The sequence below is a fragment of the Corythoichthys intestinalis genome, chromosome 20, assembly GCF_030265065.1.
Source record: "Corythoichthys intestinalis isolate RoL2023-P3 chromosome 20, ASM3026506v1, whole genome shotgun sequence".
Classification (NCBI taxonomy): Eukaryota; Metazoa; Chordata; class Actinopteri; order Syngnathiformes; family Syngnathidae; genus Corythoichthys; species Corythoichthys intestinalis.
The window spans coordinates 6,362,668-6,387,550 of NC_080414.1; the positions used below are offsets into that span (position 1 = coordinate 6,362,668).

Here is a 24,883-nt window from a genome sequence, read left to right on the forward strand (position 1 = left end):
ATTTGATTGCAATGTTTTTCCTTATTCAGATTTGTTTCAAGACTACAGTTAGTTACACTTCACTTTGATGGTTAATGCAGTTATTGCAATTTTGTTTTTTTATCACAATAAATTTTTATTCTTTCTAACCCTGTACGAAATCGGGAGTTTTTTGCCTTAGGGAAGACTGCGTTTCCCATGAGGACCAGCACTCCGTTTCCCATAAGGACCAGCGCTAAAATAAATAGCACTTATACCATAGTTTAAGGAAAAAAAGCAGAATATAGGTTTTAACAGATAAACAACGTCTTCTTATCAGGGAAGCCCAGCGCGTGCATCATGCAACTGACGCACCAACTCTCGCAATCAGTTCTCCCTGACAGTCCAGAACCAAGGGCGGGACGCTCTGTCCCAAGACAAGGAACACCGGAGAACGCCCAATATCCAACTGATAACATGACTGACAAGACTCCAAGAGCCCCTTTGACGCTGAGGTGGCAAAATCCACAACTTTTGTTGCCCGGACAGCAGTAACTCCCGAATCCTCTTGTCCAATCCATAAACAAACAATAATCCCAAACGCGCCCTTCTACCTACCAACGGCCTGCCCCGCGAGAGCCTTCAAAAGGCTGAGTGTTTAACTAACTTGTCATTTTTGACGGGAACATTTTGTTGATATGTGATAGGGTGACCTTGCCTGAGTGTTTGTTTCGCCTTGCCGTTTTGATCGCTGTCGACCTGAATAAATTTTCAGCTTGTTTTCGGTGAGCCATGTTTAAACCTTTCAAAATGGAGTCCGTACAAAGGATTAAGACTAAGGTGAATGCGCGGAGTTTGGCCTTCTGGCCGGATTGCCGGAGTCCCGCCAGCCCGGGCTGTTGGAACTGCACCAGCGCGGGTCCGGCGGTTCGGCTGGCGCGATTCCGGCAGTCTGGCTAGAAGGTCAGATTCCTTCAATGGGAAATTGACTTGTTAATACCCCAGAATCAACTGGAGGTGATCCATTATTGCCCCAAAAGGAAACCGAAGTGACCCAAAATCAACAGGAAATGACGTGAAATGCCATAAAATGAACTGGTTGGCTGCCACTGACGGTCATAGATGTCCAATTGGTTTGAACTCCCAGTTCAAATGGATTGGGCATCTACTAGTGATAAACCCATTGAAAATTACAGCAGAAGGATGAATATAGCTCGTTTTTCTGTTTCTTTGTGGAATATTATCGCAAATCATATTGTGTGGTACCAGGAGGTTCCCACCCCTAATTTGCCTGTTCTCCCCGTGCTTATTGTTTCCTTCCACGACATAAAATGTTGCTTTTTGGGTTAATTGAAGCCCACCAATTGGTGTGAATTTCATTCTGAAAGCTTGTTTGCGGATGTATTACCCATGATCTTAGAGGGACGTCTATGTCAACACAATTATGCCTCAGTGAGCATAATGTTCTTCTTGAGACTGCAAATTAGTTGTGTTGAAATTACCAGCTTTTCCGCGGGTTGCATTGATGTTGTGCATAAGATTGCTCTAACAAAAGGTTCAGTAAAAAGATTACATCCTTTCTCATCGAGAGATGAAACTTCCAGATTTTCATAAACACAACAGTAATGCAACCTATAGTATGTAATGCCTAAGTTTCTGAAAAGTACTACCTCTCGACTTGGTAATTTAAGGTAACTTTTTGTGCCTGTTACCTGCTAATTTTTTTGTGTTAACTAGTGCTGCAACGGTTAATCAATTAACTTGAGTAATTTGATTGGAATAAAAGATTTGATTTAAATTTTGCTGCTTCGAGGATTCCTTTTATTAAAACGGCATTGCAATGGTTTGTTTTGAAAGTGTGTGCATTTAGTTTTATTGATTTGGGTGGATACACTGCCCTCTAGTGGCAACAGTGACTATGACATGACTCATTTCACATGGCTGAATCCAGCTGCTCCCTGTTAAGACCAACATAAGCTCAGTTTTTGTTTGAGCTCATGCTTTTTTAATGCAGTTGTAATTTAGGGGCAGTTTACATGGCGACTCTGCGACACAAAGACGCAATGACTGAGTAATAGAATCGCTTCGCGTACATATGGTGTCGGCGAAGACGAAAAATTCTGAATCCTTCCTCCAAAGTGGAAGAATCCGATTGCGGGGGATTGAGGGGGGCTTGCTCCGCATGAATATCAAAAGCTCCCGCTGCGCGAGACCTCGCCGATAACGTCAGCACTCGTACACGTCACATTGGGCGTGCGCAGCGGTGCTACTAAACATTAAAAACGGCAAATATGGCGGAATGTCGGCTTTAATTTACTGTTTTAATAATATTTTTCAATTAAATATGTTGAATTTTTCCATTTCTGTGCCTTTTTGAACAAAAGAAAAATGCCATTGCTTCGAGTGGGCGGGCTTATTTTTTTCCAGGCTGAGGAGCTTGTTGGGGTCAAAGTGCATCATTTGCTGTCGCCTTGTAAATCTGCACTGCCCCCTAGGGCCTGGCATGAATACTACATCGTTTTCATGCGGAATTTCTACATTGTTCGAATGGAGACGGGCCCATATAAATGCAAATTTGAAATTTTTCGTATTTTCGGAGAGTCACCATGTAAACGGCCCTTTAGTTATGTATAGGATGAGAAGGATCACCTGACCCTAATCAGCATATCTTTTGTGAGCACTATGGTCTTCATTGGTCATTCCCATTCACACTCACAAAACCACAGGGTTGGATTGCTCCAATTAGCATCTTGAGTCTTTGCAGGGCTGCCTTGGCTTTGTTGGACAGTGGACCACTCAGGCAGGCAGTCGGGCGGACAACCTTTTTACATATTCCACAAGCTGCAGTTTGCCTATGTATGTACTGTACGTAGACTGAAGCTTGTGTTTGCTATGACAAAACAGCTGTTTGAGGTGCTGTGGAGTTCACAAGTCTGGTTTTGGAAATATTCAAGATGCTAATTCCAGCATTACAGAGTAAAAAAAAAAAAACTTCACACCGAGGGTGCTTGATTGCTCGCTTGCTTGTTTGACAAAGCCAAGTAGTCAGTTAAGTATCGGGGTCATTTGACACCTTTCTGGTATTTCTTTATAGCTCCCCAAAAAACCCGGTAGTTCCAGTGTTAAGCTAGCGGACTTTTGCTATTTAAGTTGGCCAATTGTTCTTTTGTTGTACTTAGATTCTCATTTATTTATTTATTTTAATACCTTTTGAGGCTCAGGTATTTTAATTTTTTTATGTTACTTATCCAGTTACTCGATTATTTGAACGAACTAGTTCACCGATTAATTGACTACTTATATAATCGATAGCTGCAGCCCTAGTGTTAACATATTGACCACTAATCATGATATAGAGCAGTACACAAGCCATAGGGGTCATCAAGAGGGACTTGTTCAGGCACACACACTTTCATCACATGGCTTAACACTATAACAGTCTTCCTCTTGAAGCAAAGCTTCTGATAGTGACTCCCTCTAAATCATATGTTAGATTATCCCCAGTGGGTTGAATGATTTAGGTTGCCTCAGCCTCCAAACCTCAGGATCCAACCAAGACATCAAACTATAAGCCAGTGTGTGGTGCATCAAAGTGACTGTGTGCATGAGCAGTTCACAGCGAGAAATTTACTTTGCAAAGTTGGTATAGTCATAAAACCAGGGTACACCTAATTTTAAGTGGGGATGAACAATTTTAGGAAAAAAATCCAACTGTCATTTTTCTGACCGATATTTCGATTGCAATAAATAACAATCACTTCGAGGAACGTTTTGTAACAGAAATGTTTATTTTATTTATTTATTGACAATGATTTCCCCACTCATTGTCATTTCATAGTTGTTGGGTGAGAGGACTCATCGACTTGTATGAAGAAGAGATGTAACCATGGCCTCAGGGCTGTGCAATGCTTCTCAGATAGATATTCAATCATGTCCTTGTCGTTGCAGAGGTTTTTCCCATAGTGCACGACTCTTCTAAGGGCCTGGGAGGGGAATTTTAATCTGAGCTATAGACTTCATAATAATATTGACGGGGCACCTTCCCCAGACACTGTGCCACGCCTTAAAGTAAGGGGTCGTCCCACACTCCGCGTCAGTCGGTCGCAGTTATTGTCAAACACATGCAGCGATCGAACGCCGGATTTAGGGTTGAAAAAGAACGAAAGCTGTAACGCATACAAACAGGAAGGATTGTCTCAGGAGTGATTTGTTCGAGGATTCAATGTAGTTATTATATTTTTCGTACCATGCATGCATTTTGAAACGTTCTGAAAATAGTCACTGAGAGAAATTAACAGCATTGGCGCAAAATTTACGTAAAATAAATGCTAACCGCCCGTTTTTTTATTTTTTATTTTAACCAAGAATCGAGACTGTTTTACGTCCATATCTATAAAGAATTCAGGGCCTTAAGCATTTATTCTAGGGCTGTCAAACGATTAAAAATTTTAATCGAGTTAATTACAGCTTAAAAATTAATTAATCGTAATTAATCGCAATTAATCGCAATTCAAACCATCTATAAAATATGCCATATTTTTCTGTGAATTATATATATATTCTGTAAAATAAATTGTTGGAATGGAAAGATAAGACACAAGATGGATATATACATTACATTACATTATGTACGGTACATAATGACTGTAGTGGGCATTTCACTCTACTGTCATTTAAAGCTGTCTATGCTGTCCTCACTCCGAAGCGTCTACTTTTTCCAAAGCTAGACAGCTAGTGAACGACGCCTTAATAATCAGACTTCTTCCTTTTTCATTTGATTTATTAATAAAATGGCCTCAAACCATTGTCCTCTTTAGACCGTCGTAAAACTACAAAAAAAGTACACAAGCATTGCATTAGCAACAACGTTAGCTTAGCACGCTATACAGGTTAACTAAACATAAACAAAAAGCGTCTCATACAAAAAATGTAACATTTCGCTTATTAACATAATATACATAATGTACATTCTTTACAACAACCATACTTACGGACAAATCTTGTCCAAGGATCATATAAGCACAACATTACAACGTAGGCGTCAGCCCGAGACGTCGTGCAGCCATATTGAACTGGCAAGAAAACAATAAACCATGTCGCAAAGCGACCACAAGAGTTCGCTGTTAGCACAAAAAGCCTTGCTGTAAAACTTACCAAAAGGCAGAATACTGTCTGAGCGGGACATGTGCGTTAATTGCGTCAAATATTTTAACGTGATTAATTAAAAAGATTAATTACCGCGCGTTAACGTGTTAATTTTGACAGCCCTAATTTATTCACAAGAATTTTCAACGGAAAAAGCTCTTTGTTTACATATGGCGGCCGCTAATTTCCTTACTGACTAGCCTCATAGTTCAAAATATTTACGTAAAATAAAATGTTACCCTCACAGTTATTTTTTGCTTTTATGCAAGAATCGAGACTGTTTTACGTCCATATCTATAAAGAAATCAGGGATTTAGGCATTTATTCACAAGAATTTTCACCGGAAAAGCTCTGTTTGCATATGGCGGCTGCCACATTGACTGACGGACTAGCATTGTACTTTGACATATTTACGTGAAATAAATGCTACCTGCACAGTTTTTTTTTTTTTTGCTTTTAACCAAGAGTCGAGACAGTTTTACGTCCATATCTATAAAGAATTCATGGATTGAAGCATTTATTCACACGAATTTTCAACGGAAAAGCTCTGTTTATATATGGCGACCGCCACATTGACTGACAGACTAGCATCGTACTTCGCAATATTTACGTAAAATAAATGCTAATTGCGCATTTTTTTGCTCTTAACAAAGAATAGAGACTGTTTTACGTCCATATTTAAAAATAATTCAGGGATTTAAGCATTTATTCACAAGAATTTTCACCGGAAAAGCTCTGTTTACAATACAGGCCCCTTATTAATCGGCTCTGTGTCCCTTCAATACCATTAGGAAGTCTATGACTCAACCATGTCCTTGGCTTTGTGGAGTTTTTTTCCAGAGTGCACAGCTCTTCTGAGGGCTTGGGAGAGGAATTTTAATCTGTGCAAAAAAACATTTCCAGGGGAATTTTAGTGGTTAAATTCCGATACCAAAATATATATATATTTTTTAATGGGCTTTTAAAATAATTTTTCAATTATGATTAAAGAATGTGAATGCATGATTGCTTTGCCTGGGAATAAAGGGCCACATAATGCATACAAGTGAACATATAAATGTGAGTACAAAACACTATTTGTTGTGTTTAGCCTCGAAGCTTAGGACCTAGGCTTTATAATTAAGCATCTAATGTATATAATACATTGATATCATCCCATGATAAGCAATCCAAACGGCAACACAGGTCGAAAAGATAATGGATAACATGCTAATCAGTTAGCCTGCTGTGTCAATAATTCTCACGCTAGGGTTCGACTGCTGACAGAGTGGTCGAGATTTTCTTTTACAAATATTTACCCTCTTGAACGTTTTTATTTTTCGATTGTTCTTTGTTTTGATTGATCGTATGTCATCAAAAATATTAAACAAAATGCGACAGTAACAAAAAAAAAACAGTTAAGCGATAGTTTTGAGGTAGATATCTGTGACCTATTTATAGTTTTTTTTCATTGTGACGTAATTTGTTTGAAAGTTTAAAATATGCGAGTGCATAACTTTTTAAAGTCGTTTTTCTAAACTACATATTAGACGTCAATGAATGAATGATTCTAAGCTAAAAATTATACATATTTCGAATAGGAAAATATAATCTTTTTGTTGCTAGATTGAAACAAAAGCAGTTGCAATGTGTCTGTAAACGGGGGTCGCCAGGGCAAAACAGACAAATTATTGCTTTACAAACATGGAACCCACCAAAAGAAAGATTAGACACTCTTCGTTCAGCAGAAAAAAAAGTTAGTTTATATCTTTTTCCATTCTTTTGAAATCAGCATTAGAAAATAGCTTAATTTGAGCAATTTTCCAATTTCTGATGAAAAAACAGAGAAATTGAGCTTTTTGTGAAAGCATACATTTCAAACACAACTTTGACTTTAACACAGCTATTTTTTGCCTTAGTTCCATCCCAAACATGTGAATAATGTTTTCCTTTTACAAAATTAGATAAACACAAGACAAATAGAGCTTTTTTTTTCATGTGGGGGGGGGGGGGGGGGGGCTGTTAACCAGGGAAAGAGGGGGCCGGGGGTGGGGAGTCTATCAGCTAAGTGATTGAAAGGGGTAGAGTATACACAAATCAGCTCTGTGATCTAGAACCCAGTAATCATGTGAATCCCTTGTGAGTGTAAGCTCGTTGGTGACTGACCCTACGCCGCCCCATCGCCACTCCCAGCACCGGTACCCCCCACCCGAGCGCGTCCTATCACATCCAGCCACACGCGAGGCCCACCAAATAAACAAATAGAGCTTTTGATAGCAAAGTAACAATTTATTTACACATAACTAACTGAAAGATGACGCTGTTCTGGTTGCGACAGCCGGTTAAACTTTTCTCTCATGCCGCCTGTCTCATAAAGATGGATTTTTTTGAGTCTCTGCGGGCTCTGCTCACGAGCAGCACGGACTCAACGGCATCGTCCGCTGCACTAGTGGTCCTGGTCGTTCTGCTCGGTCGTCCAGCGCCTGGCATTCCGGGCGTCCTACCGGTTGTTCTGCTCGGTCGTCCGCCGCCTGGCATCCATTTGGTCATATTCCGTTCCGTTCGTTCCCGTTGAATTGGGTTGCGGGTCTTACCAAATACGCTACTGCCCTCCAGTGGCCAGTTTTATTGCTTTAAAATGGATTTTTAGCTTTGTGCTTTGGAGCTAAATTGAATCAGGACCCGGAGATGTCTCTTTTGAAAAAAAAAAAAACGTATAAGACGTGTAAATACGCCCTTGGGACACTGAAACAATTAAAAATCGAACGTATTTATACGTTTTTGGGAGCAAATGAGTTAATATAATTTTTTTTAAACTAATGGTTCAGTTTTTTTTTTTTTTTTTCTAAAAGTCTTTAAAAAATATATACTTTAGTGATTATTTTAGCGATTTGTTGATCATTAATCTTTTATTATGTATGTCTCATTCTGCATAGAAAGACCCGTAGCTCCAATCTAGTATGATTGCTTAATATATTTTTTTAAAAAGAGGTTTAAAAATGGAGCCTGACAATCAGTCACAGGTGCCTCCCACGGGTAGCGTGTCTTTCGAACAGTGATGACAAGATTGTTGTCAGCCTTTGGTTTTTGTTTTCTGCCTTTTCAGTAATGTGCGGTGCTGACAGCTCATACAACTGTTTAATTTCGCCCTATTTTTGTGCTCATGACTGGCAAGCCAATGTTTTTTATGTCAGCAGCAATTCTTTTGAAATACAAATGAAATCTAACAAAAACAAAAAAAAATGGATGTAATCAGCGATGCTGTGAATTTGTGGGCTTGTTCAGTTTTACCCAGAGTCGTGTTGGCAAATAATGATTTGGTATTTTATGACTTGGACTTTAATTTCCTTGTGTGTTTAGCAGCCCTGTACATTTCCAATTGATATGCAAATGTGTACTGCGCCGCTAATACGAAGACTATTTAGTGACTGCTGTTCAGTGAAATGGGGCTTAATGGATTCAAAAGTGTGTGTGTGTGTGTATACCAATTTAATAAGTTGTTGTACATCACCTTGTAAGAAAATATTTCAAAACAGCTTCAGCATGCTTGTGCAACCACACTTCTGTTTGTGAGCGTAATTTCAACAGGGCATATGGTATGGTGTGAACAGAGTTGGCAAAATACTCTAATCTATTTTGCATGCCATGGCACTGGAATTGTATCATGTGATTTATCACCGGAGTTGCGTTTTTCCCATTTAATCCAAACACAACTGGAAATAGTAAAACTGCACATTTTAGGACTATCTTTTCCCCAGTTCTGGATTGGTTACAGTAGCAAAATGGAGCCCTTTGGCATGTTTCACAAGCTTAGTTAAGAATTGTTTTCTTACTGTACAAAAGTCTTGTCGCTTATCCATTTTGTAGAAACAATTGCTAATAACCTGACTTTTAATTAAAGATGTCGATGCCGATCGATCGGGTCCGATCACGTCATTTTCAAAGTATCGGAATCGGCAAAAAAATATCGGACATGCCTTTTTTTTAATATATATATGTTTTAATTAAATCGTTTTCTAATTGTATTTAACGTTACAGACAAAATGTCTTACACTCATCCAGTCTTTAGTTTTGGCTTAAAGTAGGGGCTATCAAATTTATCGCGTTAACGGCGGTAATGAATTTTTAAAAAATTAATCACGTGAAAATATTTAACGCAATTAACGCATGCGCTACACGACCCACTCACGCATTGTCGCTTTCAATCTATAATGGCGCCGTTTTACCTATATATAGAGCTAAAAGGCCGCATAAAATGAGTAGAGTGAATTTTGGCAGTCTTTGGAGCCTTTTTTTAATTGGCTAAAGCCTTACAGTCCCTCTCTCAACAATTAGAAATATCGTAGGAAGCAATGTGGGGAAGCAAGGTAGTAGTTAATCTTTTTCTTAACACTTTTATATCCCAACGCAGAGAAGATACATCAATTGGTGCCACTACGCACAGTCATGGTTGCACTTCCCATCATGCATTTGGGCAGAACAGTTATATGGCTACAGTATCATTTACTGAAAGCTCAACAAATACACTACATGGCAATATTTAGTCACAATATACAAAGTCACATTTATCCTTTAAGAATTACAAGTCTTTCTATCCGTGGATCCCTCTCACAGAAAGAATGTTAATAATGTAAATGCCATCTTGAGGATTTATTGTCATAATAAACAACATACAGTACTTATGTACTGTATGTTGAATGTATATATTCATCCGAGTTTTATTCATTTTTTTCTTAATGCATTGCCTGAATGTATATGATCGGGAAACATTATCGGGAATGATTGGAAATGAATCGGGAGCAAAAAAAAGCAATCGGATCGGGAAATATCGGGATCGGCAGACACTCAAACTAAAACGATCGGGATCGGATCGGGAGCAAAAAAACATGATCGGAACAACCCTACTATTAATGATTCAATTGGTTTCAGAAATGGCTCATATGAAAGCTAAGACTCTCCCAAATGATGTTGAATGTACAAAAAATATATTTGTTTCACTGAAAAAAGATTTATCATTTAATGAAGACTTAAAGGTCAAATTTTGGCAAGACAAAAGTATTGTCGCCTAAAGAAAGTAGCGTGAAAATTGAACAAAAAATGTACTTCAAATACAAAAATATGTTACATTACATAAGCGAATTAACTAGTGGTGTTGTGAGATCCAAATTTAATATATTGTATGACTTCCATGGGCTTGAAGGACTGCATCTATGCGGTTCAGCAAGGATTCATACAATTTATTGATGAAGTCATCAGGAACATAACAGAAAGCAGTCTTGCATGCCTCCCAGAGTTCATCAACATTCTTGGGTTTCGTCTTCCATGCTTCCTCTTTCATCCTACCCCAGACATGCTCAATGATGTTCATGTCTGGTGATTGGGCTGGCCTGTCCTGGAGGATCTTGATCTTCTTTGCCTTGAGGAACTTTGAGGTAGAGATTGAAGTATGCGATGGAGCACCATCCTGCTGCAAAATTTGTCCCTTTTTATGGTTAGGAATGGCGAGGCAGCTAAGATTCGTTGATATTTTAGACTATTTATCTCTCAGGGTGCATACAATTAAAAAACCGTTTGGCATTTGCCAAGGCCCATGGCCTGTCAAAAGGACGGACGCTGGAAAAGTGGCAAAAGGAGGATTTTTCAGATGAATCTTCCATTGAATTACACCACAGTCGCCGCAAATATTGCAGGAGAGCTACTGGAGCCCACATGGATCCGAGATTCACTCAGAAAACAGTGAAGTTTGGTGGTGGCAAAATCATGGTCTGGGGTTACATCCAGTATGGGGTGTGCGAGAGTTCTGCAGGGTGGAAGGCAACATAAATAGTCTGAAATATCAACAAATCTGAGCTGCCTCATACATTCCTAACCATAAAAAGGGACAAATTTTGCAGCAGGATGGTGCTCCATCGCATACTTCAATCTCTACCTCAAAGTTCCTCAAGGCAAAGAAGATCAAGATCCTCTAGCACTGGCCAGCCCAGTCACCAGATATGAACAGCATGAAAGAGGAAGCATGGAAGACGAAACCCAAGAATGTTGATGAACTCTGGGAGGCATGCAAGACTGCTTTCTTTGATGTTCCTGAGGACTTCATCAATTGTATGAATCCTTGCCGAAGCCCATGGAAGTCATACAAAATATTAAATTTGGATCTCACAGCACCACTACTTAATTCGCTTGTGCTATGTAACATATTTTTGTGTTTGAAGTATATTTTTTTTTGTTCAATTTTCACACTCCTTTCTGTAGGCGACAGAACTTTGGTCTTGCCAAAATTTGACCTTTATGTCTTCATTAAATGATAAATCTTTTTTCAGTGAAACATATATTTTTGTACATTCAACATCATTTGGGAGGGTCTTAGCTTTCATCTGAACCATTTCTGAAACCAATTGAAAAATTAAAAGTCAGGTTATTAGCAATTGTTTCTACAAAATGGATAAGCGACAAGACTTTTGTCAGGGACTGTATTTACTGTATATATTTCATTCTGTCCCATTTAGGCCTTCGTATTATAATATATAAACATTAGCACCTCAACCTCAAATTTTCACACAAGTGGAAGTTTGTGAGGAACTTTCGTGAGATGAAAAGACGCACTCTTCAAGTGTTTTCAGTGAAATTGTCAGCGCTATGCTCCATTGTTTTCTTTTTGGGTGGAAATGTCCCTTTTTGTTGCAGCTGTCAGTACTCGAGCATTTAAGGTGGTTTCAGTCAGACTTTGACAAGTTGGTTTCTATTCTAGCCTGACCAATTGAACTGTCAAAACTCACAAAAGTTTGTCTGAAGCCTGACTGGGAACAAAATTCTGCCCCAAAAAAGAAAAAAAACAAGTTGGCGCACAATCGTTTGCACATCTACAAACACATCACTGTCACAGAGCATTTCTTAGCAAACCAAATATACGGCTTTTGGAAGATTCAATCTCCACTGGAATTTGCAGGAAACATAAGGACAAACGCACACACTGTGTGAAAGACAAGCTGACTGCTTTGAGTGACAGGTTGTAGTTATCATGTCATGCTGACAATGATGACGCATTGATGGTTGTTGTGGCAACGATCAATGGATGGTTGTGCAGTTTATCGTCAAGGACGGATCTACAGTATATAAATCACTAAAAACATCTGAACTTCATCCTTAAAATTCCGACTACGGGGAGAAGAGGCAAAGTAGGGATGAGAACCTCTGGGTACCTCACGATACGATGTGTTACAAGGCTCACGATAATGACGATCTCATGATATGGCGATACAGCAATTACCGATACATGGGTCAGGAAATCATTCTAGGATATTCTACAAAATAAATCATATAAAGAAAAACAAGCTGAGATTATCGTTATTTTTTTTTAACCTGTCCTGTTCAGCTGCTTGACATGGAGAATGGAAATCTGAGTGTCCGATTGGTCCAACAGTTTAAATGTATCACATAGGAGTATGACAAACTCCCACTGTGATCATTAAACACGCCTTGTTTATTCGTAGAAAGCAACGAACAGGAAGGACTGATGGGAGGGACAGAAGAAAAGAAGGAGCGAGAGACAGACGAAGTACAAACAACAACAAGAAATACATTGAAAACCTCTACTATGAATATTTTGGTGCTATCGTTAGCCAGTTGTATTATCAGTTGACACCATGTGGAAAAAAGAAGAGGAGGGGGGGCAAAAATACATGTTCGTGGGAAAGGTGGAATGTACACAAATCAGCCATGTGAGGTGTAGAACTATTTTTGTGAATCCCTTGTGAGTCTGAATATGCTGGCATCCTATTCTATGCTATCTGATCGCTAATCCTGACACTGAGTTTTACTACTTGAGTGTTTCTAATTACAACTAGTCATGCGGGAATCCCATCAGACATGTGATAGTCCTGCAGGCGAGTGGAAATACCGATGGGAGCCGCCCCAGGGCCACGCCTTCCCCAGCCAATTAGGAATCAGCTCACATTTCATTAATATGCAGTACGTCAAGAAATGTTTACATTTGTGCAGAGTTGGCAATTAAAACCATGGGATTTGGGTTCCCTTCACTATATTCACTGCTAGCCAAAAGTATTGGCACCCCTGCAATTCTGTCAGATAATGCTCAATTTCTCCGAGAAAATGACTGCAATTACAAATGCTTTGGTAGTAATATCTTCATTTCTTTTGCTTGCAATGCAAAACACAAAAGAGAATGGAAAAAAACTTAAATCATTATCATTTGAACTCCAAAAATGGGCCGGACAAAAGTATTGGCAACCTCAGCCTTATACTTGGTAGCACAACCTGTCAACAAAATAACTGCGAACAACCACTTCCGGTATCCATCAATGAGTTTCTTACAATGCTCTGCTAGAATTTTAGACCATTGTTCTTTGGCCAACTGCTCCAGGTGTCTGAGATTTGAAGGGTGCCTTGTCCAAACTACCATTTTCAGATTTCTTCACAGGTGTTCTATGGGATTCGGGTCTGGACTCATTGCTGGCCATTTTAGAAGTCTCTAGTGCTTTCTCTCAAACCATTTTCTTGTGCTTTTTTAAGTGTGTTTTGGGTCATTGTCCTACTGGAAGACCCATGACCTCTGAAGGAGACCCAGCTTTCTCACACTGGGCCCTTATTATGCTGCAAAATTTGTTGGTAGTCTTCAGACTCAATAATGCCATGCACACGGTCAAGCAGTCCAGTGCCAGATGGAGCAAAGCAACCCCAAAACATCAGGGAACCTCCGCCATGTTTGACTGCAGGAACCGTGTTCTTTTCTTTGAAGGCATCATTTTTTTCCTTTAAACTGTGTGTTGATGTCTTTCCCCAAAAAGCTCTACTTTTGTTTCATCTGACCAGAGAACATTCTTCCAAAACGTTTATGGCTTTCTCAGGTAAATTTTGGCAAACTCCAGCCTGGCTTTTTATGTCTCTGGGTCAGAGGCGGGGTCTACCTGGGTATCCTAACATAGAGTCCCTTTTCATTCAGACGCCGACGGATAGTACGGGTTGACGCTGTTGTACCCTCGGACTGCGGGACAGCTTGAACTTCTCTGGATGTTAGTTGAGGTTCTTTATCCACCATCTGCACAATCTTTCGTTGAAATCTCATCAATTTTTCTTTTCCGTCCACATCTATGAGGTTAGCCACAGTGCCACGGGCGTAATACTTGTTGATGACACTGCGCACGGTAGACACGGGTACATTCAGGTCTTTTGAGATGGACTTGTAGCCTTGAGATTGCCCATGCTTCCTCACAATTTTGCTTTTCAAGTCCTCAAACAGTTCTTTTGTCTTCTTTCTTTTCTCCATGGTCAATGTGGTACACACAAGGACACAGGACCGAGGTTGAGTCAACTTTAATCCATTTTAACTGGCTGCAAGTGTGATTTAGTTATTGCCACCACCTGTTATGTGCAAAACGCAAGTAACAGGTGCTGGTAATTCCACAAATTAGAGAAGCATCACGTTTTTTCAAAGGCTGCCAATACTTTTGTCCGGCCCATTTTTTGAGTTTTCTGTAAAAAGATGATGATTTTATTTTATTTTCCATTCTCTTTTGTGTTTTTTCATTGCAAGCAAAATCAATGAAGATATTACGACCAAGGTATTTGTAATTGCAAACATTTTCATTGAGAAATTCAGCATTATCTGACATAATTGCAGGGGTCTCAATACTTTTGGCCAGCAGTGTATGTTTGTAGTCTCCGAAATGGTGTAAAACTAAGAATTTTAAACCCGAATTTATACATTTCGGTCTTTATACACTTGTGTTTAGTAAGAGCAAATTCATGTGACTTTGCACCCCTGAACACGCTAAGTGCTACTATGTGTAAAGGGAAGCAACTAGAGGATTTGGGTAGACTCACTCGAACGAAGTGTGTAGCTGTTTTATTAGAGTGATGCTCTTCAAGTTGAAGGTTAATGACTCATAAAGGAAATGGGTGCTGTGGTTTTTCCAGATGACTTCCTGGACTTTCCTTGAGAACTACCAAATCGACACTTTTGGGTGTTTTTGCAAAATAAATTAAAAAATAATATGTAAATCTTTGCATAGAGAGTGCAGTTATGTAAAGTGTCTTTGCACTATTTTAAGAAAGTAGAAGCCTGTTGGGATAGTGTTGCGGTATTCCTAGCGGATGTTTGCAAGAAAATAGAATGCCGCTGTACTCCCCTAGATGGTTTCTTATGTCTATCAGACCTGTCTCATAAAAGTTTTTTCTCACACTTTAATCCAATTTTATATAACGAACAACCTACTTTGGTCGCGTTACCTGTACCATGCAGGTTAATGTATCGAAAAAGTTTCAAAGATTTGTGGCATCTGTGTAGTGGGGCTGTACGATTTTGTACAAAATAACATGTATTTGTGTTTGTGCTTTTTTTTGCAGTTCGGCAGATGAACAGTTTCGTTGGAATGCTCAAGGTAATTAACAATTCACAGTTCAACAACGCTAACTAGAAATGTCCCGATCATATATTTTTGCACTTCGAGTTCCGAGTCACCTGATTTTGAGGATCTGCCGATAACGAGTACTGACCCCATACCGGCAAATACTCCGCATACTCGGCAAATAATTACTGTATTGGCCCGAATATAAGACGGTGTTTTTTGCATTGAAATAACACTGAAAAAAAGTGGGTCGTTTTATATTGGCGGTCTAGACATTATACCAATTCATGACGCTAGATGGCGCCAGATATCATTGAAGCGATTTTCTTTCATGACAGAACTCAACTACTCTTTTTAGTTTAACCAGTTTGCATTATTTTATTGCAATGTTTTTCCTTGTTCAGATTTGTTTCAAGACTACAGTTAGTTAGACTTCACTTTGATGGTTAATTCAGTTATTGCAATTTTGTTGTTTTATCACAATAGATTGGTTTATTTACGTTTCAAAAACCAGAAGCTATTCATTTACGAATGTGATTGCACTTTAGTTTACATATTTAAATGTTCAGATATTAAGATTTGAATGAGGCAAAATAACATGCTTTTTCTCCCAAATATATTTTTATAATCATTTGTTTCGGATGTACTGTAATTATTTTCTGTATAAAAATTCATTTGGTGTTCAAAAAGTCTTTTTTCAAACTTGAGTCTTGAAAAGAGGGGGTCGTCTTATAACCAGGGCCATCTATTATTCGGGCCAATACGGTAATTTATTTACTAATACATCACTAATTATTTTTTGCTTTGTAGCCATTCAAAAAAATGTTTTTCGACAAATTCCAATGTGCTCGGGCTCGAATTCTTATCGCGTGATCGGATCTAAGACATCTGTAATCGTTACATACAGGGATCCTTTGCTACTTTGCACTTTAAACTTTTTTTTTTTTTTCCCAATAAAAAGCTAGATACAGTATTTTGTTTTAAATTAATAAGATAAATGCATGTGTACGTGTACAAATCATTGTTTTCTTTTATATATATACAGTGGTACCTCGACATACAATCGCATGGACATATAATCCTTTCGAAATCCGACAAAAAATAGTTGTTAAATTCATTTGAAATGAGTGATCAGTTTTCACTGCCATAGACGGCGATATGATCGCTGCCAACCCCCCCAATCAATGGATTGGACGTCTATCGCAGTCAATGGCAGCCAATGAGTTAATAATTAAAAGTAGAAATTAATAAATACCTTTTAAAAACCCGATCTTTTTCACCCGAGTCTGATCTTATTAAAAGGGACGTAATCAGGCACAATTTCCGATCTGGTAGGGGACATCCCTACCCAAAGCTACTAGGGATATCCCAATCCGATTGCGTGATCGGAAATTGGGCTGATCGCGCCATTTTTTTTCCAGAGGATGGAAATTGGGTGAAAAGAATCAGGTTTTTAATTTAAAAATTTAAATTTAATTTATTTTTGTTTTTCTGCTTCATACTTGTACAGCCTCTCACAGTCCCTCCTGCTGTTTTCTTGTTCAGCAGTGCCCTGGATTTAGTAGCTTTTTAACGTCAACGCTGATTGACAGGGGTGAAGCTTTGATCTTGCCAGAGAAGCTGGGTAGTGCTACCATAAAAGGCCCGAATGTGTCAATCATCAATTAGCTTTTAAAACACTAGCGATAGTGTGCTATATGGAATCCCAAAACCCTTTGGGTGTCAAAACGTGAGTGGATTTGAGTGGACTCATTCAATGAAGCATTAAATTAAGAAGAATTTTTCTATGATATTCTTGTTTAACCATCAAAGTGAAGTCTAACTGTAACTGTAGTCTTGAAACAAAGCTGAATAAGTAAAAACATTGCAATAAAATAATGAGTAGCTGAGAGCTATCATGACAGAACATCGCTTCAATGATATCTGGCGCGATCTAGCGTCGTGAATTGGGAGAGTAGCTGAGATCTGTCATGACCGAACATCGCTTCAATAATATCTGGCACCATCTAGCGTCGTGAATGGGTATACTGTCTAGACGATGAATATAAGACGACCCCCTCTTTTTCAGGCTTATTTCAATGCAAAAAAACACCCTCTTATATTTGGGCCAATACGATATATACATTGGTAACTTGACATACGATCGCACCGACATATAATCCTTTTCGACACCCGACCTAAAATAGTCATTAATTCATTTGAAATGAGTGATCATTTTTCACTGCCATTGACGGCGATGCGATCGCTGCCAAGCCTCCCAAAATTATCACCAGTTACTTTGCCTAGTACTAATTACTCTTACGTCCAGGTAACAGAGTTACTAACGCAATAGCTTTTTGGGAGAAGTAATTTGTAACTGTAATTAATTACTTTTTAAGAGTAAGATTAACATCATCGGTCAGCAGTGCACTAGACTTAGCTATTTAACATTAACGATGATTGACGGGGTGTAGCTTTGATCTTGCCAGAGAAGCTTGGTAGCTCTACCATCAAAGGCCCGAATGTGTCAATCATCGTTTAGCTTGTAAAACACTAGCAGTAGTGTGCTATATGGAACCCCAAACCTTATGGGGGTTCCATACTGCTGTGGCAACTCATTGTGTAAGTGAGCGTTAGCATGAATGGATTTGAGTGATCTCACTCAATAAAGCATTTAATAAAGAAGCATTTTTCTACATTATTTTTGTTTAGAAATAATTCACATTATGAAGGCGGCACGGTGGGACGGTAACATGTTAAAAAGTTTTTTTTTTTTTAAACAACACTTTATATCTGATCGGGACTCAAAATAGGGTGACTCAGACTAGGGTGCAAAAATATGCGGTTGGGACATCCCTAAAATACTAGCTACTCTATATGAAAGATGACAATTTTAAGTGTGTGTTGTTCACAATTCCAAAATCATTGATTTTTGTTTCTATTTTCTCAGCAGATGGACAAAAGGATATTGAGGATGAATTGACTACAGGTTTGGAGTTGGTGGATTCCTGCATTCGCTCCCTCCAGGAGTCAGGAATCCTTGATGGTGTCGAACGTAAGTGTGCTTTTTGTGTGTGTGTTTTCAGAAGCAACAGGGGACTTTAATACGGTCTGATTGAATCCTAATTATTTTACACACTGCTGTGTTCTTGACACACCTCAAAGCAGACCTTCCAACCAAAACAAAGCACACTTCCACAAGCGTGCAAAAAAACAAACATCAGGGATTTATTCAGATTTGCTCTCAAGCGTGTTCATTTGTAGATAGGAAATAATTATGTGTATATTTTTCAATTTTCTTTCAGCTGTAGAAAGATCCAGGTCTTTTTGTCCTTATCAAGTTTAGTTAGTTAAACCATGATAAGGCAGTTTTTCAGAAGTAGAAAACAACAACAAAAACATCCGTTTCAGCATCAGTTGTTGGATTTGGTCAGAAGAAATAGAATTTTATTTTAGTGCACTGGTCACTAGGGGTGGGAACCTGTAGGTACCGCACAATATGATCGGATTTGCAATACAAGGCTCATAATAACAATGATCTCATGATATGGCGATACGATTATCGATACACTGGTCAGGAAATCATTCTAGGATATTCTACAAACAACTAATAAACAGAAAAACAAGGTTCCGCTGTGAATTGGAATCATATCATTAGTAGATGTCTAATCCATTTGAAGTGGGAGGGATGGCAGCGAATGAACGAATGTTCATTCGCTGCCACCCCTCCCACTTCAAACGGATTGAAAGTCTATTGCTGTCAGTGGCAGTCAATGCCAAGCGATTAGGTAATTTTGGGCCATTTAAGGTCTCACTGGAACAGCACCAAACAAAAGTTCCAGCATCATCACCTTGTCCAATGCAGATTTTTGACTCTTGACACCTTGTCCAATGCAGACTCTCGACAAGGTGATGATGCTGGAACTTTTGTTTGGTGCCGTTCCAGTGAGATTTACAGATGATTACAAGATGATTGCCTGAAGAAGACATAAAAATTCCCTCAGTCCTTGATGATATGGGGCTGCATGTCAGGCAAAGGCACTGGGGAGGTGGCTGTGGTTAAATCTTCAATAAATGCACAAGTTTACATTACATTACCTTTTTAAAACGATATCTCGATTCTTGGCAGGAGCATATCGATAACCTTTTGGGATACAAAGTATCACGATATCTCACCATTTCGATATTTTGTCACACCCCTAGTACAAACCAACTAATAAACAATAAAATAAGCTATTTTCATCCTTCTGCTGTGAATTGGAATGAGTTTATCTCTATTAGACATCCAATCCATTTGAAGTGGGAGGGTTGCCACCCTGCTATGGTCATCACTGGCAGCCAATGCAAGGCAATGACTAAATTTTGGAGCATTTCCACATTTGTTGTTGGTTTTCGGTGACTTCCTTTTCATTTTGGGGCATTTACGGGTCACTTCGTGTTGGTTTTGGGGCATTTACAGGTCATTTTCTGTTGATTTTTGGCAGCGATAGGTAGAGTAGCCACACATTTTACTCAAGTAAGAGTAGTGTTACTTCAAAATAATGTTACTAAAGTAAAAGTAGTCATCCAAAAATGTACTCAAGTACAACTAAAGTATTTGGTGAAGAAAAAAAAACTCAAGTAATGAGTAACATTGTGAGAAACTGCTTGTGATGTTTGTTTTCTGTTGTTGTTGTTTTTTAAAATAATAGTATCAATATAAAATGTTATTATTATACTATACTGTAACCTATTACAAAACCACATTAAGCCAAAGAAATACAAAAATTAATCATTGAATTTTACTCCAGTAAGAGTAGTGTTACTTCAAAATTACTCAAGTGGGAGTAAAAGTAGTCATCAATAAAAATGTACTCAAGTACAAGTAAAAAAAAACATTATTTGGTGTATAGAATACTCAAGTAATTAGTAACATTGTGAGTAACTGCTTGTGTTGTATGATTTATTATATATATATATATCTTTTTTATAAACAGTGGTATCTATATAAACTGTTATTAATATATTAGTCAAATTTTTCTTTTATCCCAAACAATAGTTATAGGTGGATTAAATACCTGACATGTTTTGGCGAACATTTCCGCATGTCAGGTATTTAAACCACGTGTAACTATTGTCTGGGATAAAAGAAAAATTCACTAAATCTACAAGTGTAAAAAAAAAAATGAACTCAATACTACTGTTATTATTTTTCCGTAACCTATTACATAACCACATTAAGCCAAAGAAATACCCAAAAAAATCATTGAATTCTGGCCAGGCGAAAAAAAAATGTACAGAAATGAAGCATTATCCGTCCAAAGAGCATGAATGCCCTCTAGTGGAGATAAAATTTTTCATACTATGAAACTAAAAGGATCATATCTCTGGTTTTCCGTGGTCAATCGGTGCCAAATAAAAACTGGGAGAGGGATTAAAATCCCTGCTTTTGAGTCATGTTGACGGCAGCGCGCTGTCGAAAACTAAATTTTTTACGGTGCTTCACGACGCCGCGTGATTGAATAGGAAAGCTTGTGTCTGATTGGTATAATGGAGTCATGTGATTACTGTAGCGACGTCTCATTTGTGATCCGAGCTGGACATAAATGGAGTTAGTGACATAATTTGCCGAATGACACTTAATTATATTTGTGTTAAGCATTCAATAATGCCCATGATAGTGTTATGCCATAATTATTACGGTCTTATGGCAGTGTTATGACGTCGCTATGAAATAGGGTTGCCTATTAACCGAACTAATTAAGCCGCACTCACTGGACTATAAGCTGCAGGATTCAAAATGAGGGGAAAAAAGTAGTCTTATAGTCTGAAAATTACGGTAAATGTATTGCATGATAATGTATGGTTGGGTTATGATAGCTGCGGGTGTAGCTTCCATCAATCCATTTTCTGTTATATTCAGATAAGAAACAGTTTAGCATGTGTAAGTGAGCGATCATTTTGAAACGTGCCTGGTGGAAATAAGAAAGAGAATGATTTTATGAAAGCTTCCATTGTGGTGCTCCTGCTGTTTTGCAAATGCACATCTCCCACTTGCATCTCAATGTGTGGGTGCTGATTAATTCAATTCATCATGCAGCGAATGTGACATGAGGTAAAATAATAATCATTTTTCAAAAGTTAAGTTCCCGTTGTCACGAATTGACGTGTGAATTGTATCTTTAAACTCCTCTTTCAGTCATGGCCATCATCTTTTTATTTTTGGAGGTTTTAGTGCCTACACGCAGGCACACGCATACACACGCGCAGCTTTTAATGAATGCATGTAATACATTCAGCCTCACTCATACAACACTAAATATATGACCTCCATACTCCCAGTAGCCTGCACCAACCCATATCCCGAAACAAACACGTACTGTACATATTTCTTTTTTCGTACGGTAACACCAAAGCTCTCTTTGACTGCTTTGGGAGCTCCGGCTCACACAAAGTAATAGTTAATAATTCATGACAAGCAAGGGATTGCATGGGGATGGGATAAGACAAGTGTTTTGTGAAGGAAAGAAACTGAGGAGGTTGATCTCAGTTTGCAGGGAGAAAGTCGTCGGATGATAGAGACTGAAAAATAAGACAACTTTAGTTTTTCTGGGGTAGGCACTCATGGTAGGCTTTCAAAATGGCGCTCATTGTTTATTTCTTATCGGCGTCGCGGTCTGGAAGCCTTTTTCTGAAAAATGAACGCTGGAGTTGGAGCACCTGTCTAAAACATAGTCTCAAGGAGGATTTAGAAGGATTTCATACGGAAAATGTACTTTGATTAAAAATAAAATATCGACAGTGTGTTGTTATGTGGTTTCAGTACAATAAAAGCATTTATATCTCCTATTTTCCGCCTTTATATTTCCTTTATAATCCTCTTTAAGAACCATACTAAGTTGCAGACAGCTAAAATTGTTTGGGAAAAGTTTACTATAAATTCAACTCTATAAAGGGTACGTTATTTTCAGCCCATGGCAGTTAGCAGTTTGTTGGCGCTAGCATAGCAGCTTTGATGTAGTACACTGGATTAGTGCTGCGACTATCAACACTAAGGGGCCGTTTACATGGTGACTCTCCGAGAATACGAAAAATGTCAAATTTGCATTTGCGTCTCCATTTGAACAATGTCGCGATTCCGCATGAAAACGATGTAGTATTCATGCCAGGCCCTAGGGGGCAGTGCAGATTTACTGGACGACAGAGAATGATGATCTTTGACCCCACCAAGCTCCCTCAGCTCGGAAAAAAAATATGCCCGCCCACTCGAAGCAATGTCATTTTTCTTTTGTTCAAAAAGGCACAAAAATTGAAACATTCAACATATTTAATTAAAAAAATATTATTAAAGCAGTAAATTAAAGCCGACATTCCGCCATATTTGCTGTTTTTAATGTTTAGTAGCACCGCTGCGCGCGTCCAATGTGACGTGTACGAGTGCTGACGTTAACGACGCAGTCTCGCGCCGCAGGAGCCTTTGATATGCATGCCGAGGAAGCCCACCTCAACCCCCCGCAATCGTATTCTTCCACTTTGGAGGCAGGATTCAGAATTTTTCGTCTTCGCCGACACCATATGCACGCGAGGCGAGTCCGCAACTCAGTCATTGCGTCTTTGTGTCGCAGAGTCGCCATGTAAACTGCCCCTAACACTACAAACGGTGGATCAGTCAATACAAATCACTTTCGTAACCAGAGAAGGATCATCTGACCCTAATCAGCATATCTTCTGTAAGCACTATGGTCCTCATTAGTCATTCCTATTCACACTCGTAAAACCACAGGATTTGATTGCTCCAATTAGCATCTCGAGTGTTTGCAGGGCAGGGGTGCCTTGGTTGATGGGGGAAGTGTAAACTGGTGTTGTTCTAGCTGGCCTGTTGTCACTTTCAAACCCAGAAGACAGGTTGTGGTGAAAAAGCCACCATAAAATAGACCAAACTACTGACAGGATGTGACTTTTCTTTTTAAGTGTTTACTTGTCCCTTCAACTCTTCCAGTTTTATCCTCTGTGAAAACCGAATGGAACATACTCATCAGGTTTTTTTTATTTGTATGGACCATACTGTGGTCAGACTTACAGTATGTCTCACACATACTGTATGTGTTTGTAAACTGTATGGAAACAGAGAGGTGGCATTAGCTGGTTGTCTGAGGTCATGAACACCTTAAGAGGTCATTTTCTCTCCCCCTTCCGAGTAGGCTTCTTCAGTTGGACACTTGTTGCTTGTCGGACAGTGGACCGTTCAGGCAGGCAATCAGGCGGACAACCCTTTTAAATCTTTCAAAAGCTGCAGTTTGCCTATTGTACAAGGGACGGTGTAATAATAAAAAAAATAGATAAATTTAAAAAAAATATGTAGTGACAAATAACACTTCGCCCTTTTACAGGGGCTAGGTGTTGGAGGTTGTTGTCAAACCAATTTTTCCTCCTGCGCCTTCTTTGCGCCCACGAGTTAGCCAATTCCTTTGCGAGACCCACCAAGAAGTCCACCCGTCTCATAGTGGCAGTTTACATGGTGACTCTCCGAGAAGAGGGGGCAGTGCAGATTTACAAGGCGACAGCGAATGATGAAGTTTGACCTCCTCAGCCCGGAGGACAACATGTCCGCCCACTCCAAGCAATGGCATTTTCTTTGTTCAGAAAGGCACAAAAATGGAAACATTTGCTGCCGCCATTTGCTGTTTTTAATGTTTAATAGTACAGCTGCGCACGCCCAATGTGACTTGTACGAGTGCTGACGTTATCGGCGCGGGTCCCGCGCGGCAGGAGCTTTTGATATGCATGCGGAGCCAGCTCCCCTCAAGCCCCCGCAATCAAATTCCTCCACTTTGGAGGCAGGATTCAGAATTTTTCGTCTTCACCTTCCGTCTTCGCCAACACCATATGCACACGAGGCAATTCCGCTACTCAGTCATTGCGTCTTCGTGTCGCAGAGTCACCATATAAACTGCCCCTTATATTCAAGATGCTAATTGCAGCTGTCCAGAGTCAAACCCCCAAGTCACACCTAGGCAGCGACTCCACAGGAGTGTGTAGGGAGGTGACCTGCTTGATTGCTTCTTTGAGTGGTCTATTGTTTGACAGTAGTCAGTTTTGTATCGGGGTCTTTTGACGCCTTTCAGTGTTAATCGATTAACTCGAGTAATTTGATTAGAAAAAAGCTTTGAATCAAATTTCGCTGCTTTGAGGATTCGTTTAATTAGTGGCGTTGTGATGCTTTGTTTTGATATATTGATATATGGATTTAATATATTTTTGTTGTTTGTTTTATTCTACAACTTTTGTGGTGGCGGTTTTTGTGGGAATATGTGTTTGAATGATTTATTAAAAGCATTAAAAAAAAAAAAAATTTTTTAAACATTGGCATAGTATAGCATAGCAGTATAGCATTTAAGCTAGCGGACTTTTGCTATGCATGTTAGCCAATTGTTCTTTTGTTGTACATAGAGCTGCATTTATATTTTTTAAGACCGTTT

At 39.0% G+C, this 24,883-nt stretch overlaps 1 protein-coding gene across 10 annotated transcripts in view; it reads left to right on the plus strand.

The window, feature by feature from the left end:
- The window catches only part of ctnnd2a (catenin (cadherin-associated protein), delta 2a), a 542,938-nt gene that overhangs the window by 225,829 nt on the left and 292,226 nt on the right, over positions 1-24,883 (plus strand). For 7 of the 10 annotated variants that reach the window (XM_057823756.1, XM_057823762.1, XM_057823759.1 and 4 more), the window contains 2 exons: positions 15,445-15,479; positions 18,376-18,480. In XM_057823756.1, the coding sequence (XP_057679739.1) occupies positions 15,445-15,479; positions 18,376-18,480 (140 nt within the window). The remainder of the gene's footprint in view (positions 1-15,444; positions 15,480-18,375; positions 18,481-24,883) is intronic. The other 3 variants (XM_057823757.1, XM_057823763.1, XM_057823754.1) reach the window with 1 other exon arrangement.